Source organism: Phycodurus eques, chromosome 10 (genome assembly GCF_024500275.1).
Source record: "Phycodurus eques isolate BA_2022a chromosome 10, UOR_Pequ_1.1, whole genome shotgun sequence".
NCBI lineage: Eukaryota > Metazoa > Chordata > Actinopteri > Syngnathiformes > Syngnathidae > Phycodurus > Phycodurus eques.
In genome coordinates, this window is record NC_084534.1 from 15,583,795 (window position 1) to 15,603,445 (window position 19,651).

At 40.3% G+C, this 19,651-nt stretch overlaps 1 protein-coding gene across 5 annotated transcripts in view; it reads left to right on the forward strand.

Moving 5' to 3' along the window:
- Positions 1-20: 20 nt before the first annotated feature.
- The window catches only part of slc4a8 (solute carrier family 4 member 8), a 37,710-nt gene continuing 18,079 nt past the window's right edge, over positions 21-19,651 (forward strand). For 4 of the 5 annotated variants that reach the window (XM_061686823.1, XM_061686824.1, XM_061686825.1 and 1 more), the window contains exons 1-6: positions 21-301; positions 12,288-12,369; positions 12,922-13,071; positions 14,129-14,264; positions 15,918-16,078; positions 19,182-19,358. In XM_061686823.1, coding sequence (XP_061542807.1) covers positions 263-301; positions 12,288-12,369; positions 12,922-13,071; positions 14,129-14,264; positions 15,918-16,078; positions 19,182-19,358 — 745 coding nt within the window. In that variant the 5' untranslated portion in view covers positions 21-262. Of the gene's footprint in view, positions 302-12,287; positions 12,370-12,921; positions 13,072-14,128; positions 14,265-15,231; positions 15,335-15,917; positions 16,079-19,181; positions 19,359-19,651 lie in introns of those variants that run through there. The other variant, XM_061686827.1, reaches the window with a different exon arrangement.

The window sequence follows — 19,651 nt, forward strand, 5'->3', positions numbered from 1 at the left end:
CCAGCAGCCTGCAGGACCAGGACGAGGCACGAGGGCGCAGGGAGGGGGAGCTGGAAAGCGCGGCCGGGAAAGCATCCCACTGTCAGAGGATGTGCAAAATCGTTTTCCTCCTTCGGGGGTGATGTTGACACGCGACATGTTAGCGGCTGCTGGGGCCAGCTCGCCACTGTTTTCGTGTTAACCTCCTGCTCTTCAACGCGAAGGTCCAAGGCGGAGAAAGTGTCACCTTTCCCTCCTCCAGGTCAGCGCAAAGGCCACCAGCATGCCCGTCCACGAACCCGACAGCATCCTGAGCTACCAGGTACAGTCTAGTTTCCTGTGCTTCGCATGCATGACGTGTTGACGAGTAACTTGTGCACAACTTGAATTTGTCATTTCACATGACTAAGATGTGTTTGGGAACTTTTTAATAACATTTCCTAATGGCTGCGTCCACGTTGAAATCTTATATGTTCAAATACATGCTCCACGTGATAAGTTGAAGGCGATGTCAGCGATGGGCTGTGATTGTGGATTGTTGGCATTGTTACTGTGACATGCAACTCAGTCATTATGGAAGCTGCTGTCACATTGCAACGCACGGTGACGTCATTGATGCTCGTTAATTACGGGGTTCTGCAAAAGTGGTCGCCAATGGCCAAAACACACAGTGGCTGTTCTCAAGTTACCCTCGAACGACCTTGACGCCATTCCCCCCCCCCGTCTGCATGTGCGACCATATTATTAGTCATTCCAGCAGCGGGGAGGTGAAGTAGGGCTTCTTGGGCATACTGCAGAATGCAGCATGTTCTCTGACGTGATGTATGATCAGAGCTGCAGTCAGGTGCTGATGTGGACTAGGCATGTTTGGTCTAAGTGCCCCCTGCTTGCAGCGGGGGGCTCAGTGTGGTTCATAGCAGACTCATGCCATGTCGATGATCAATAATGATATCATTCTATAATGGCTGGCCATATATGGAGTCAGGAGGATGTTTTGGTTAACTACAGGTGATCTCATTTGTTGGGCTTGCATTGAAATCCGCATGCAGTGTAGTTGTACAAGAATATCCGTCACATGTGCGATCCATCCATTTTCTATACCGCTTATCCTGATTAGGGTTGCACGTGTGCCCAGCTGAGTTTGGGCGAGAGGCGCGGGTACATCCCGGGCTAGACCCCAGCCAATCACAGGTCACAGATAGACAAATATAGACAAACAACCATTCCCACTCACATTTAAACGTAAGGACAATTTAGAGTATTCAATGACCCTAACATGCATGTTTTTGGAATGTGGGAGGAAGACGGACTAGCTGCAAAAAACGACAGAATCACTGGAAGAACATGCAAACGCCAACCTATTTTATTATATTCTGAAGTTGTATCAGCGATTTAACCTTTTAAATATATTTTTCTTGCCTAAATTAAGCAAAATGTTTATTCTTGTGGCAGTACTTTGCATTTATATAGAACTGCATCATAATGAAAGCAGTTTCTAATATTTATTTTAGAGGACACGGAACCATATTTGGTCACATATTCTGCAGCTCAGACTACTGGGAATTAGGTAATTTCCCACTGGGAACCTCGATGATCCGACCAAAGAATTCCAGTCAAAACAAAACAACAAATACAGTGTGGCTGATAATGTCTTTTGGCATTACACTATACTTCAAGAAAAAAAATAAATCTTTACATTGTACTGTATCACTTGCTGCAACATCCATCCATCCCTTCGATGTACCGCTGATCCTCACTAGGGTCACCAGCCAATCGCAGGGCACATAGACAAACAACCATTCACGCTCACATTCACACCTAAGGACAATTTGGAGTAGGCCTGCACAATATTGGAAAAAAAGGACATTGCGATTTTTGTGATGTGAAATAATACAGGTTCAGAGTTGGGCAAAGTTCATTTCCTACATTAACTAGTTCTAAGTTTAGTTTATCGTTCCAAAAATGAAGTAGTTTATTTCTTACATCCAAATTTTGAACTAAATTCAGCGGTCCAAAAACGAACTAGTTCATAGTTGTTGTTGCTGACGGGCTATTACCCTCAAAATACTGGCATTTCATTTTCCCATTGTTGCCACCCATTCAGCTGCAGCTTTCACCCTACAATCTCAAAAACATGAGGAAAAACATGTTGCTTGGATGGTGTGGTTTTTGTTTGTTTGTTTGTTTTTTTAAATAAGGAATAAAACAAAAACAGGACTTTTGTCCTATGTGTGCAAACAAAAACACGCAACACGGTATGACAGGAAAGATGGTGAAAGGACATTCATTGATAACTTTGTATTCCTGGAAGCCATAATGTGGAGTCTTCAATTAACCGACCATGCGTGTTTTGGGAATGTGGGAGGAAACCGGAATGCCGGAGAAAACCCACACAGGCACGGGGAGAAGAGGCCAACTCCGCACAGGAAGGCCGGAGCCTGGATTTGAACCCACGGCGGATGTGCTAACCAGTCGGCCACCGTGCTGCTGCTGCAACATCCTCAAATCAATTTCCTTAAAAATAGTTTTTAATAAAGGCAGATATCTCTTGTAATTGCTTTTAACGTTAATAATAAATTAGTATATAGTATGTTGTAGTCTGTTAAGTTTCTGTTTCACATTCACTCCGGCACCGCTATTGTTGTGTGATGTCAGATTTCTTCGGCTCGGTAAAGCCTGTCATATTATTGCGAATTGGATGTCTGACGTTCCAATGCACTTTTCCGAATCAGAGGTTTTTATGAACGCAGCATTACACCTTGGACGATATGAAAATCAGACACTTCATCATACGGCAGTCGAACCATGTGGTTTCTCACACCCTACCAGTGGTAAGATAAGCAGGATCCTGCGTCTTCAGGAGTTCAAAAGAGAAACTACACAAGTGAGACAAATGCGCACAAGTGAAGTGAAGTGAAGTGAAGCAAATGTTGTAATGTATCCTTTTGACTGTGAAGTGAAGAAGTTCAGAGAAAAGTCTCTGCGTAGTTGAAACAGTGTAACTAACCAAACAAGATGTGAAAAATGAAATGAATCTGAATATGACTTTTGTCTGAATAATAACGGAATATTTAGTGTGAGGCTCTAAGACAGAAAACCCCCTGGTTTGCATACAGTATTTATTACCTTATGATCAATTAAAATTTGACATTACGCATTGTAAATTTGTCCCAGTTTTAATTACCTCAACAGTCATAGCTCTTTGCTTCTTTGAAAGTAACTATTTGGCATGCTTCCCAATAACCTTTTATTTTAATCATCTTGATGACTTTGAGATAGGTCAATGCAGTCTATTTGGTAAGTGGAATTATAATTAAAAGCATTGCTGTAGTTTTGGACTATCCCACCAATTACGTTCTGTTTTTAGAAGTTGTACCTCAACCAAGGAGGACCTTTACCTGCGTAGTTTGGCTTCCATCCTGCCATAAATGTATCCTTCATCACGTTGTCCTTGCAGCGATGGACAACACGATGATTGTCTAGTCCAGTGATTCCCAGCCTGGCATTTCGTGTGCCATGATGTCTGAAAATTATTATTTATTAATTACAGATATATCTTTGTTCATCTATCTATGCCAGCAACATATGGTGAGCGGCAGCGCAATTAAATGTTCTTCCATTAGATAGCAGAAGGTACAATATGGTGTGCGTGCACCTGTTGCCATTCATACAACGGTGTAAGTCGTGGCTGCCTTCCTGCAATTATATCAGCCATGTGTTCAATTACACAACCCCAGGTTTCACATTGAGTAAGTCAATTTGTGAGTAAATTGAGATGAGATTGTCATTATCTCAGTAGTCATACTTTTTGTGACATTTTTCTTTTGTGGTGTGTTTCTAATGTAATATACTGTGTATGCCTTGGCTCAATAAAGGTTGGGAAAGTAGTCTAGTGTAGTAAAGCTATAAGGCATAGCGGGGCTTTGCATGTAGTGGTTCACATATAGCTGACTTTCATGTTTCAATACATCATTTTATTGTAAATCAGTCAAGGAAGCCAGCTTTATACCCTTTTCAACGCTTCACTTTTAGTTACAAATTAATCAATTCTTGTAAAACAACTTCGTTTCATGAGTGCCTAGCACACGAATAACTTCTAATTGTCTATAACTGACATTGAAAGAAATGAAGTATATTGTAACACTTCTCCAATTCTTATCGACTGCTTCAATCCATCATGCAGCCACAAATCCAACTAAACCTCTCTCCGTAGGACTAAAACAATTAGAGGTGGAAGGCTGGAGAGCAGATTGGAACATGAGGCGTTGAGCGAGGTGCAGGCAGTATGACTCATTCTGCCTGTGGGCTGAAGCAGTCGTTAGAACAGCCGCTCTCTCCTTTCCTGTCTCGCCATTACATCCTGTCACGTATTGACGAGCGAGCCACTGTCACACGTCTCGAGTTGTCAAACACCAAAGTGTTTAATGGTGTTTATCATGTGTGTGTGCGTGTGTGCGGCTGCGGCACAGAGACGCCGTCACGGCTCCCCTCGGGCGCGGACCTCAGTCTGGAAGTGACAGGTCCAGTTGTTTGAGTCAGGATCTGTGTCCCCGCTGTCAACTAAGGGTTCTTTTTCGAGGCGAGAAGGGTGGATGGAATCCATGTTGAAAAACTTACAACATGTTCGACAAGTGGTTAATTAGATAGAATCAGGTCTGCCAGTTGGAGTACAGTAGGGTCAGTCTGTTGCCAGAAGAGCTTTTTACAATAATGTGTAAGAGTCTTCAATCTATCCGTCATGTAGTTACCAAGCTACCGTCGACCTCCAACAGCCTATTCTTGCTCAAATGAACCCAAATTATAACAGGATGTGTAAAAACTATATGGTGAGTTTAACGTTAGTTTCATGTTTTACGTACTCCTTTGTTACCAGGCAAAAAAATAAATACATTGGCTTGCAATGGAAGGGCATTTTATGTGTTACAATATGTTCAAACACAGTCAAACGAGAGTGAGCAGTCTGCTTTTATTTTTATTTTTATTTTTTGAGGAAATTCAATTCAAATACACCAACTGGAAAAGAGGTTTTGACATAAAATTGAAAAAGAAGGCTCAAAAGAAAGAGCGCTTATTGAACATTTGTGAAGTTTTGTGAAATTGGTCATAAAATGTTGTCATTTTGTGTATAAATCTCTTCCTTTACATTACATGTACCAGTAGTTATTCTGATATTCATACATTATTTAACTTAACGTATAAGTAATTTTGGAGCACCCTTCTGGATGACAAAAATGTGCATGTGGGCTACGTACCAATACAGTCTATTATTGTCTGATGTTTTTTTGTTTTGTTTGTTTTTTTCCCCCAACATCAACATTATGAAAACACAAATATTGATTCATTGCAAAATCTCAGAACTGGAAGGGAAAAAAAGTACTGTCTTGCTGACACAGTAATGTGGCTTCTTGTTGCTAAGCGGGATTTGTGGCACGCAATCCTAGGTGCTCCCAGGGGTGCAGCTACTCATTTGGGGGCCCAAGGCAAACCCAGTCATGATGTGCCCTCCACATCAGGTAGCTTTGAATAGTTTTTTCCCCCCTAATAAATATAATCACCATTTCAAAACTGAATTTTATGTTTACTTTGGTTATCTGTGTCTGAATTTAACATTTGTTTGATGATCTTAAACAAAGTGGTTAAACTATGCAAGAAAAATAAGAATTTGAAAAGGGGGTCAAAACTTTTTCACTGCACTGTATATAGAATTCATGGTAGCATTCATATGAATGAATATGCAAATTTTTGGTCATCATGCTCATGCAGAGTAAAGATCCGCTTTTAGCAACCTGCGCCACCAACAAGCACTGATGCTCATTAGCACTTCGGATAGCTTAAGTTTAACTTAACGCTACCTTCTTTCGTCATATACACAGTGTACGGGGACTTTTGTGCTCTGCCGTGTCTGAAATAAACACACAGCCTCTGTGATGCAATATGCCCCATGCCATGCCACTTCATGGGACTTAGCATGCCTCCACAGTCCTAATGGAGTAAAAGCCAAAGGACATTGATTGACCTGCCTTGTCGAGGGGGGCTGGGGCTGTTTGGTCGGGGGAGAGTATGACTCAAATCATTGACGCTCTATTTGTTCTGACCAATTCAATGTCCTTCAATGACGAGAGCATTCAGACATTCAAATGTATTCTTTTGAGAGCTTGGCCATGTGATGGAAATGGTCTAAGTCATTAGTTGAATTCTGAAGAGGCTGCGATACTTATGTGTGGATGTGTTTCTCCATCAAATGGTGGCTTAACAGCATCCTTAAGTCAGTAGGACACTGTGTACTGTGTGTTTTTCTCTATTGTGAGAATCTTTGTGGGATGCATCTTGAAAAGTAGAACAATTGAGACATCTTATATTTGTTTGTTTGTTTAGCAAATGATGCCACCATTCTATTTTGGATTTCATGTGTCTAGGTGCTTGACTGAGGACTTTCTGCTGTTTTCAAAGTGCTTAAAGAATATATTAATGTGGCCAGATCAGGGATTTGTTTGCGTTGTCAGATTTAGGGAAAGTGTGTAATTGCTAGTTTGTTTGGCCAGAAATGTGTCTTTTTGCGCTTTTACAGTGGAACCTCTGAAATGAAGTATCCCTGAGGCCATACAATTCGAAGGGCGCTAACTGTCACCATGCATGACATTAGCATAGATACAGCGAACATCAAATAATGAAAACTGCGCGTTATTTGCTTCTTCTTTTTTTTCAACATTGAACCAAAGATGGCGTAGCCTCAATAAGGGGTGTTTAGAGAAGAGGAGGAATATACACAGGAAGTGAATGTACACATCATCTCTTGAGTGTTTTGGGGTTTTTGCATTTTAGAGTGGTGAGCTTTGTTTTCGAATTGTGTGGCAATTGATGTCAAAAGAATGCTCAAAGAGGAAAAGAAGAATCCTAGAATGTCGGCTAAAGATTTATGGAATTCTCTGGGACATGCTGACGTCTCTGTTGACAAATCTATGGATTAAAATAAAAAGGGATGTCATTGGAGGACACCACAGACGACGTCAATACTGTAAAAAAACAAAACAAAACAAAAACACTGCTACTAGTTTGAAGTTTGCAAAAGAGCACCTGAATATTTGAGACTGACAGACTGTGATCGACATACATTACATGATAGTATTTTGCCTTGTCTCATATTATCACTTTTCACTTCGTGTGGCATTTGAAGGGGACACAAGGACAAGACGGCCATTTTGCATCTTGCTGAGAACAATTTCCATGGACGAGTGTCTGTAATCTGCATGGAAAATGAGTTTTGAGAATCATAAACTTTCCCTAGCCGCGTGCCACTGTAGTTCAGGGACAAGAACATAGAAAGGTCGGTTGCCAAGAGATAAAAGCAGGCTGCAGAAACACACTGGATGTTCCCTGTCGGTGGAAATGTGTGCATGTGTTCACAGAGGTATGTGCACTCACCTGCAGGAAAAACCCTTGAGTGTCTTGTGAGCCTTTAATTATGTGAAACACTTAAATGTGACACAGTGGAGGTGAGTGGTGAATGATAGGGAACCATTAACCTCCAAATACAAAAGAAAAACAAAAACGCTCACATGAATATGCCAGTAGGAAAAGAGAAGCACACGGCGTAACACAAAAGATCTAAATGGCTAGTTGGTCACAGGGCCTTTCATGTGTGCGTGTTTGAACCAAATCCGCAATTGACGATCTGATGGTGCGTTGCTATTTCTGAGACAAAGACCCATGATAGTCTCTGTCTCTCATCAAGCTCTCTTGTTTGGTGTTTGGTGTAAATGTTTGGTAAAGCTCCAACTCTAATGGTGCCTCCAGCTTGAGCTGCAAACCCACACACTGCATAGAAGCTTGCACTTCACCAGCCACGGCTGCAATGACTGATAACACTCTTTGAGTGCGTGCGTGCGTGCGTGCGTGTATGCATGTGTGTGTGGGAGAGAGAGCGAGAGAGAGAGAAAGAGAGAGAATTTTATTTTTTATTTCAGACAGAGATTCTGTACTGTATACAGTATATTCACATTAGAATACAGATAACAAGATCCCAGAGCTTTGTCAAGGCTTTACTAAGATTTCTCACCCACAAAATCAATGAGTGAACACCTTTGACTGAGTTATTGACATTTTCTTCTACTGGCTGCAGAGTAGTAGGTCTTAACCTGGGTCCGATCAAACCCCTGGGGTTCTGTGAGTCAGTCTCGGGTTCAGTGGAGATGAAGACACACGCACTGTGTCCGTGTGTGTGCCCGTTCCGTTCACCCCACTATAATTTGTGACAACTTCTCAGAACAACAATACTCTCACTGTTTTGGCGTCACCAAATCGTAGAACGTCTTTGAGCTGTTCATCGTGTTTGTTATGAGTGTTGGATTTGCCAATGTGAAGCCAAGCATTCCTGAACGTATCTCTGTAAGGCCACAGCAAAAGTTACATTGATTTGCAATAAATATCTATTGTGTTAGGTGTTTTTTGTTTTGTTTTGTTTTTTTTAATTAATCAATTTTTTTAGTGGAACGTATGATCTGTTGGCATTTTAATGTACAACCCCAATTCCAATGAAGTTGGGACGTTGTGTTAAAACATAAATAAAAACAGAATACAATGATTTGAAAATCATGTTCAACCTATATTTAATTGAACACACTACAAAGACAAGATGTTTAATGTTCAAACTGATAAACTTGATTGTTTTTAGCAAATAATCATTAACTTAGAATTTTATGGCTGCAACACATTCCAACTTTTTTGGAACGTGTTGCAGCCATAAAATTCTAATTTGTGCAATGACATAATATGTACCGATACATATGTTTTGAAGTAGAAAAAAACCCCAACAAATTAAATTTTTATTTTTGCAATTACAAAGAGCACATCTGCCTCGCAGTTCTGAGGACCGAGGTTCAAATCCCGGCCTTGCCTGTCTGGAGTTTGCATGTTCTCCCGTGCCTATGTGGGTTTCCTCCGGGTACTCCGGTTTCCTCCCACATCCCAAAAACATGCGTGGTAGGTTATTTGAAGACTCTAAATCGTCCGTAGGTGTGAATGTGAGTGCGAATGGTTGTTTGTTTCTATGTGCCCTGCGATTGGCTGGCAACCGGTTCAGGGTGTACCCTGCCTCCCGCCCGAAGATAGCTGGGATAGGCTCCAGCATGCCTGTGACCCTAGTCAGGAGAAGCAGTACAGAAAATGGATGGATGGAATTACAAAGTGTTTGGTGAATGCACGTATTTTCAGTACCTCCAACGAGGTTAAGAACCATTGCTGCAGAGGGAATTCTGAATCTGGATCAACATTTCTAGGCGTGAAGACTATAAATAACATCAACAAATTACAACCTGAGCTGAAGTACTTTTATGACTTTGCATCTATATAATACCCTAATAGATTTGAAATAAAACAATCAAGATATGACTGAAATGTAGACTTTGAGTTTGAATAAGAGGTTCCTCAAAGAGTCAGTACCGGTGTTTACTATTTCTAAATTGCAGAGTAACATTTTATTTCTATCAGGGGTCAAACGTATTTGGACATTTAGCATAATTGTAAATAAAACTGTAATTGTAATACTATACTTGGATGACAATCATTTGCGGTAAACAACAACCTGAAGTCTAAAACTCGTGAAAATCCTCATATTTTATTGCTGGAGATGCTTTGCCAGGCCTCCACTGCAGCCAGTTTCACATGCTGCTTTTTTGTGGGTCTTGATGTCTCACTTGTGTCTTCAGTAAATGAAAAAAATCTTCTATTGGCTGAGATCAGGCGCTTACTTGGACACTGAATAATTCTTCCATTTTCTGTACCGCTTATCCTCAATAGGGTCACGGTTGAGGTGGAGCTTGTCCCAACTGACTTCTGGCGAGAAGTGCCGTACTTTTTTTCCACATTATTTCATTCCCTGACAACTGAAAACCTGAAAATTCTTAGACGGGAGTTGACATATGTTTAAAAAGTATGAACGCGCTTAAATTAAAGATGAATGTCTACACTTCAATCACATAACTTTGTCACTGTTCAAATACGTTTGAACCTATAGTAAATATAAAGAACGGTAGCCTGGAATTAACACACAATCCAAAATAGATTAGTAAAGCCACTTCCACATACTTTAATATTAAACTCCAAATCAGTGGTTGGCCTCAGCAGGGCTTCTCCAATTAAAGCCTTGTTTGAACAGACAGAATTCTCTTGGGATAAAGTCATGCTTAGTTACAGAGTGACTGATATGCTGGATGATGGCAAAGTGAAACATAACACATCAAGGACAGCTGCCCACATTGCTTTGCCATTAAATTACCATTAACTTTCATTATTGTGACATGTAACTGTTTTTATCCTGGCATGAATGATTAAGCATGTTTTCCACTGAGGTTTAAACCGGCATCTTGCATCATGACATGGCAGCTCCAAATATTGTCATTTCCTCACTAATTCAGACTCACAGGCCTCACTAATGACACTTGAGGAAGATACATTGTCAACATTACACCCAATGAGCATTGCATTAGCTACTCATTCAATCGCCGAATGAACGATGACTATGGCAGATTGCGTGACCTAGACCTGCACTGATTCATTTTGGTAGCTTAGTCTAAAAGTGTTAGTCTAAAAGCACCAGAGGGTCATGATTTTGAGACGTGTTGTATATGATGATTTGTATTGTGCCATTCCATTGATAAAGTTGTTGTTGTTGTTGTTTGTCAGATTAGCATGCAGTCTGCATCCTGCACACGCACTTGTTCAAGACAAACATTTGCCCTGACCTTACAGCTTATGTATATTGGAAGGAGCCTCGTGTCAAACTCATTTTTGTCGCTGGCCACATTGTAGTTAAGTTTCCCTTAGAGGGCCGTTATGCCTGTGAAACCATATAATTGTTTAATCACCACATCATATTATTACATCCACACAACAAATGGATGTATAACCAGCTTTGAAATCAGAAGTCAAGAATAAAAGTTTGTTCATTTATGATCAAAGTTACTGTAAAAAGGGGGTTTGGTAACCAAAACTACTTACAATATCTCAACGTTATTATTTATTACATGTGAAAATTTGAAATTTTGGTACATATTTTGGCAAGAATCATGGAAGTGCCTTGAGTTTGACACCTGTGCTCTATTACACGCAAGCATGATCTCACAAGAATTTGGTTAGCTTTTTCTCAGAATAATGAACATTGCCCTACTTTGTTGTTACTTCTTAATAGTTAATGAATAATTTCTTGTTTTATAGACTAACTAAGGCGGCACGGTGGACGACTGGTTAGAGCGTCAGCCTCACAGTTCTGAGGACTCGGGTTCAATCCCCGGCCCCGCCTGTGTGGAGTTTGCATGTTCTCCCCGTGCCTGCGTGTTTTTTCTCCGGGTACTCCTGTTTCCTTCCACATCCCAAAAACATGCATGGTAGGTTAATTGAAGACTCTAAATTGCCCATAGGTGTGACTGTGAGTGCGACTAGTTGTTTGTTTGTATGTGCCCTGCGATTGGCTGGCAACCAGTTCAGGGTGTACCCCGCCTCCTGCCCGATGACAGCTGGGACAGGCTCCAGCACGCCCGCGACCCCAGTGAGGAGAAGCGGCTCAGAAAATGGATGGATGGATAGACTAACTAATACAGTAAGCCCTCCTGTACCCAAGCCTCTCCAAAAAAAATCTGAATTTCATGGTTTAAAATATCCTTTCTTTGGCATATGTTGCACCAATACATTTTTGAAGTGGATAGTACACTGCCATCTGAACTGAACAATCTAACTATAAATGGCTTCTTTTTTTTTTTTTTTTGTAGGATACTAAATTCTTGTGAGAACATTCTGTACCTCGAGTATAAAATTGTATTTGCATGTGTGTGGTCAGCTCATGCACTAATATGTGTTGTACAACTAGTAAGCTGCCTGCTTTCCTTTATAGATGTCTTTGTCAGTCTCCACACTATATTCTCTCAAACACTCAGAGGTATACTTTCAGCAAAGGAGGTGGTGTGGAGAAATGGAAAGAGGTTCCGTTACGACGTTCCTCAATTGGCTTGTACTATGTTTTCATCTCATGTAATGTGTGAAGTCTTTCTCTCTTGTGTTGTTCATGTTTCATGTAATTAGTGGCTCTGCTCACCTCTCTGTAACGTTTTTATGCTTTAATTCACTTTTGGACATTATGACCTGAGGGAATGGTCTTTCAAAAAGTCAGAGTATGTTCAATGCAGCACATTTTGGCGGCTGAAAAAAAGTATGCATACAGTATTACTCAATTTCCCTGAATTTCAATGATGGGAAAGATTATTCATTACACTTTTAAAGGTGTTATGATCGTTATTGTGTTTCTGTCTGTCATTCAGCGGCCGGATGAGGAGGTGGTGATAGACCAGGGTGGGACGAGCTCAGTGCTGAACATTCACTATGAGAAGGAAGAACTCGAAGGTGGGTACAAAGAGTACTCCAACAACTTTTATTTCAAAGATGTTGAAATGATGTCACAGCATCGGGAAAATCATAGCAACTACGAAGCATCCCATCAAATTGCCGCGATCTGAACTGAATCTGATCTGAGTCGCGTCTAAACTGCTGGCAGCTTTTGAGGGGAAATATGCATGATATCAATGAATTAGTATTAAATGCTGTGATGTAGAAAATAACATTTTAGTCCTCAATTATTTTTTTTCATTTGACCATTTCAGCTCAGCTACAGTTTCTAAAGAAAATACAAGTCCTTGATGGAAATTTGCTCTATTCGAAATAATGCTGTTGAAGTGCCTCTGGATCATTTATATAGTGGGGAAAGTGACTACCACAGCAGCCTTTCGGGGGTTCGAGAGCAACTGATTTAATGCTTATTTACTTTTGTTTCCAATAAATTATCTGTGTGAAATAGAGATCTTAGTCCTTCTTTCCTCAAGACACATTGGGCGGTGAGTGTACATTGCTTTCTTGAGTAAAATAAATATTGAATAACTTCTCTCACCTCCTTTTCAGGCCACAGGACTCTCTTTGTGGGTGTTCGGATGCCCCGGCAGAGCCATCGACACCACAAGGCTCACGGCTCTCGGCATCGTAAGAAAGACAAGAGGACAGGGAGCATTACAGTACAACAAAGCGTTGGAAATGAGAAGAAGCCCTGTCATGGTACACACAGAAAGACATTCCCTCCATGTTGACAGTTTTGCGATACATTTGTACAATTTGTACTTCTCTGTACAATAATAATAATACTTTTTTATTTTAAAAATTACGTCACAGATAGGTTTTAAATGACTGATCAATCATGGCTATCGATACAGTTGTACACACACACACACACACACACACACCCCTAGGCCAAGATTGACAAGTCTGCTAATTAACAGGAACTAGTCTGCATGTATGCTTATGTGCACAACTCCACTTGTACAACCCCAATTCCAATGAAGTTGGGACGTTGTGTTAAACATAAATAGAAACACAATACAATGATTTGCAAGTCATGTTCAACCTATATTTAATTGAATACACTACAAAGACAAGATATTTAATGTTCAAACTGATAAACCTGATTGTTTTTAGCAAATAATCATTAACTTAGAATTTTATGGCTGCAACACGTTCCAAAAACGCTGCGACAGGTGGCAAAAAAGAGTGAGAAAGTTGAGGAATGCTCATCAAACACCTGTTTGGAACATCCCACAGGTGAACACGCTAATTGGGAACAGGTGGGAACCATGATTGGGTATAAAAGGAGCTCCCCACAATTGCTCAGTCATTCACAAGCAAAGATGGGGCGAGGTTCACCTCTTTGTGAACAAGTACGTGAGAAAATAGTCCAACAGTTTAAGGACAATGTTCCTCAACGTACAATTGCAAGGAGTTTAGGGATTTCATCATCTATTCAAAGTTAAATTCAAAGTTAATGATTATTTGCTAAAAACAATAAAGTTTATCAGTTTGAACATTAAATATCTTGTCTTTGTAGTGTATTCAATTAAATATAGGTTGAACATGATTTGCAAATCATTGTATTCTGTTTCTATTTATGTTTAACACAACGTCCCAACTTCATTGGAATTGGGGTTGTACTTAGTTATCAGCGCAACACACAGTAGGATACAATCATAAACAATTATAAACAAAAACCTCTCCATAAATACTGTAAAAGTGTGACAATTTAGTTCATCTCATGATACTCACATGTTTTCCACTTTGTCAGACACGCCATCCCAGCGTGTCCAGTTCATTCTGGGAACTGAGGAAGATGCTGAGCATGTGGCCCACGAGTTGTTCACTGAGCTGGATGAGATCTGTGTGAAAGATGGCAAAGATGCGGAGTGGAAGGAAACTGCCAGGTCAGTATTTTCCTCTGAGAGCCACTGGAAACAAAGCCTGGTAATAAAAGCTTCTGACGGCTCGGCAGAGATGGACGTTCACATTTAGAGCCTACTGGACGATTTGTTGACCAGGAAGAGCTCAAGTGCTCCCTCACATTGAGATACAAAGTACTAATTTCATATTTTGAGCCATTGTTTTATGTTTTGCTATTGACATTTTTATCAATTTATGATCACAAGGAGATAATTGCATGAACTGCTGTCAAAAGCGTGTTATTAGGATTCCCACATAGTTTCTAGGCAGTACACGCCCTGCTCCAATATTACTGGCTCGAGGACACGCGCTGCTGTACTCTGATTGGTTGTTGTATCTCTGTAAAACACGCCTTACTGCTTTCAGAGGTACGCTTCCAACAAGTATGTGACTTAAGAGTGGCGGCGTTAATATGTTTCCCACTAACCCTAACCCACCCTTATCCTAACCTGAACCTATCTTAAACCACCTTAAGACCCAACCCTAGCCCTAAACCTAACCTCAACCTCTGTTTTTATTTCATACAAATGTGAAACATGTTTGGGATGGACATCTCATTACATGTGCATAGCCTACCCTTCCCGCCACGCAGGAGCCAATCATGTTGCAGCGGTGCGTGTCCTTCCTAGAAACTACATGGGAATCCTAATAACGTGTCCCCAACGTGCATTGTGATGTTTTTCCTTTAATTTTTAAATGTTTCATTTATTTACATTTAGATTGATACCAATATTGAATGTAAATGATAAATGATCATATAATTTATTTAAAGAATAACATAAAATCAATTCAAATGAGTCTTGTCTCGATACTAATTCGTATCAGCTTTGACTGGACCCAAAAGCAGACTGAAGCGCAGGGAGTAGATTTAGAATGGTTTATTGAAGGTTGGCTCAGGGTAAGGATATCCAAGGTGGGATGGTGGACTGTCGGGACAAGGAGCGAGCAGGAAGCGGGGACGTGAGCAAGGGGGATAGCTTGGCGGCGTGGCTGGAGCGGACAGCGAGGCGGGGGCCACGGAAGGACCACTGGAGATGAAGGCGAACACAAGGAGGTAAGTATGATTTTGGGAAAGCGAGTGACTTACATACAAGAGTGCGAGGGTCAGCCTGTGTACCACAACAACGTGTTAATACTCTGGCGATGGTTTCCTGGATCCGGCAGGCTTTTATGCAGGCAGTGATGAGTGCTGATAGAGGACAGGTGCGCGGCAATTTAGTGCTGATTTGTTAGGGGGGGAGGCACAAAGCGCCACTCTAGCTCCAAAAAGGGGACTGCAGGAAACAATCATGACAGTCACCAATAAAGTGCTTGTGCTAAAGACTGGCATTCTATCGTCCCCCAAGTGAAAATGAACGTTAAAAGCATAATTGCATTGTTTTTATAACATTTTATTTTTGTTTCATGCATCTTAGCATGACTTAGTGTAGTATTAGTTAACTTTGAGTTCTAGAGTACACATCTATTTTCCTACTGGTCTGTAGGCTGTTTACTAATTTGAGTAGCAGTAGTCAAAAGGGTAGGTAATCCCCTTCTAAGATGTTGTGTGTCTATTTTATTAAATTATTATTATCTAAATTATTATTATTATTTTTAACCACACTACCGCCGCTGATGTCTTCTTGGTCTGTCCCCAGGTGGCTGAAGTTTGAGGAAGATGTGGAGGATGGTGGCGAGAGATGGAGTAAGCCATACGTGGCTACACTCTCTCTCCACAGTCTCTTTGAGTTGAGGAGTTGCATCATCAATGGCAGCGTGTTGCTCGACATGCACGCTGACTGCATTGAGGAGATTGCAGGTGCAGCATATACAGTAATATGGTGACTCACTGTTAAAATAATCAAAAATGGATTCCTTTCTTTGTACCTGGAATAACATGGCAATCAAAAGATTCTCACAAAAAAAGACTCTTAACTTGAGATGAGAGAAGGTTGCAACAGAATATTTGAAATACATTTACAGTACCAAAACATGGCCTACCTAACACGTAGTTGTATAATGTAGTCAACAAAACCTGAAAAACGTGAAACGGATACCCCAATTTACCTAGTCTGCAATCTTCCACCACTGACTGTGCACACAACTATTTGTGTAGTCGATACAAGTCATTCAAATGGAAAGACAGCCAACCCTCTCCATCAACATAGTTATGTTTATTACGTTTACATTACAACTTGTGCGGTTGCAGTTTGTTTCTACCCCACAGCCACTGCAACCACAATAATAAACGTAATGTTAAATGATTACCTCTGACTCTGATAGTGGCAGTTAAAAGTGGTCATTATTATCTTTGAAAAGTCAAAACTTTAAATTGCACTCAATTTGCAGGAATGAAGCCCACCAGATATATAGGCTAAAGTTAAAAGAATGCATAACCCTAAAAGTGGAGACAGACAGAACTTGTCAATCTAACAAAGGTGTGAAATGATTCATAATGACTTTCCTGTGACGTAATTATACATAAGTAGATTGCACAGTGTTGTACAATGATAGTCTAAAGGATATTTTATGTATATACAAAATTAACACTTAAGCTGTTTAAATGTAAAGGCATGAGAATAACAAATGCAGTTAGACAAATCTGCCAGCACAAATATTATTATTAACTAAGTGCTTGTGACTGAATGACCACTGTCTGTTCACTTCAAGTTATTCAAAAAGATTCAGTGACACACACACACACACACACACACACACACACACACACAAACACACGCACACACATCTCCATGTGACTCCTGCCACAAGCACCTGCAGAAGCAGACACTGAGAGCGACTTCTTGGATACTGATTAATGCGTGAGGGTAGCAGTTTAATACACACTTCTGAAATACCAAATTTGTTCAAATTAGCTTTAATTATACGGCAGTATTAATAATTAATGATATTGCATCTATGTGAAGATCATGTTAGGCAAGGCAAATATCACAAGGTAACTCAATGTGTTTTACAAGAATAAAAAGCATTTAAAAACAATGAGTAAAAGGCATTTAAAATAAATTACAGAAAAAAATTATAGCTTCCTAAAATTACTAAAAGCGTACAGTGCAAAAAAGATCATTTTAAAACTGGAAATACTCTAAAATGCTCAGTAATGACAAAAAAATAAAAGTTTTTAACTTGGACTTAAAAACATTGCGACTTGAGGCTGACTGCACTTTTTCCATTTATGTGCAGCATAACAGCTAAATTCTGCTTCATCTTGAGCCATACTAGGTTTATATCCCATTAGCATTTCTTTATTTTATTCAGGACCTAAACCATTTAGTGATTTATTGACCAGTAGCAGAACTTCAAAGTCAATTCTATAGCTGATTGGGAGCCAGTGTAGAGACTTTAGAATTGGAGTAATATGCGCAGATCTCTTTGTTCTGGCCAGAACCTGAGCTGCAGCGTTCTGAATGACCTGCATCTGTTTAATGTTCTTTTGGGGGAGTCCAGTTTACTTGAGATAAAAACATGGATGAGCTTCTCCTGGTTTTCTTGGAAAATGCAACCCTTCACTCTGGATATATTCTTCAGCTGGTAGAAGCCTGTTTTAGTGATTAATTTATTATGACTGCTGAAGGTCAGACGCAATCTATCAGCACACCAAGGTTTCGGACTTAGTCTTTATGTTTTTTAAAGAGAGTGACCCCAAGTATTTACTCACAGCAATCCTGCTCTGCAATTTACTGCTAAAAACAGTTAGCTTACAATACATACTTATCCCTCTATTGAACTGTATCCATCTGGAGACACTGCTAGATATAACTTTGTGTCATCTGCATAGCTATTATAGTCAACATTAAAGTGCCGAAGAATTTGACCCAATGGTAGCATATTCAGTACAAGCTGGACAAAAGGGGTGCAAGAACTGACCCTTGAGGGACGCCATATATGAGATTGAAAACTTCCAATGGTTATGAAATAACTCATTTTCTACAGGTAGAACCTGAACCATTAAAAGACTGTCCATTGAGTACTACCCACATTTCCAACCTGTTCAACAGCATGGCAATGATTCAAGGAACGGATATCAAGATGCAACACTTTATGTCTATTAATCTCTGCAAGTGTTTACAGTTTCACATGATCACTTCTACAACATTCCTAGGAAATCACAGTGTCCCATCACTGGTGAGCTATTTCAGAACAGGCCCATGGGTGACTTTATGTGGTCGTTGGGGTCACCTACATGGTGCCCACACGCTGGATTAGAACAAAGACATGTTTAGTGACATGCCTATTTTTAGGTACATCTTTTTGAGTGGGTGGAAAAATTGGGAGAAATGAAGATCGTATTTCAGTGAGGTTATTTGTTTAGGCTTCTCATGTGGCGAATAAACCTATTTGTGAATTGGTGTATTTTCAGCCATGGTTCTGCTGTCCCCTTGTTGGTGGTCCAATTAGCAAGGCTGATTGTTATACTAGCACTGAACTCAACACATCAGCACTGGCCTTGAGATGTGCTCAGATTTAATGTGGACTGTGTGTGTGTGTGTGTGTGTGTGTGTGTGTGTGCATGCGTGTGTGGATGCAGAGTGCCTGACAGTAAAGCAGTATTGAAAAGTTCAATTAATGACTCAGCATCTCAGAAAGGGCATAGTGAAAGATTTGGCAGTAAGAGCAAGATGTGCTGATGATTGCTTTGACAATTCAATTATTTAGCGATGTCTTTGGAAATATGACACTTTACTGACAGAAATAAATCCTCGTTGGAGGATTTAGAGGATTTATTAGCAACGACATACACTGACCACCACTGAGCAGTCTAACAAGACCAGTATCAAATATCCTGCAATTAGTATTACAGTTGTACTTCAACACCAAGACACATCTCCAAAAATACACATATTGTTGTTATAATACCTTTAATGTATCTTATGTTAATGCAAGCTTTGGCATTCACACATTCACAGACATGGTCCTGGATCATCAGGAGGCGTCTCATGAACTGGACGACAGTGTGAGGGTTAAAGTGCGGGAGGCCTTGCTAAAGAGGCACCACCACCAGAATGAGAAGAAGAAGAACCTCATGCCCATCGTGCGCTCCATCGCAGAGGGGACTCGCAAACAGTCTGAGCCCCATCTGACAGGTTTTTCATTTATTAAACATTATAAGTGCCTGCCGCCGAAGAGTATTTTTGTGCGCACAAACAGCTAACAAGTTTTGTTGAATATAAATTTAGTGTGTTTGTAATAGTAGTCGAGATATCAACATGCGCCAAAAATAGTCCCTTCAAATCTCTTTTTATTACCAAAGCTCTATGATCAAAAGTAAAGGGTAGCAAATTGTCCAACAGAGCAGTTCACCTTTTAATTGACAATGTGATGTCGCACTTTCAGAATTTTTATCAGAGCAGAAAAGGATAAGTTTCCCTGGATTGGT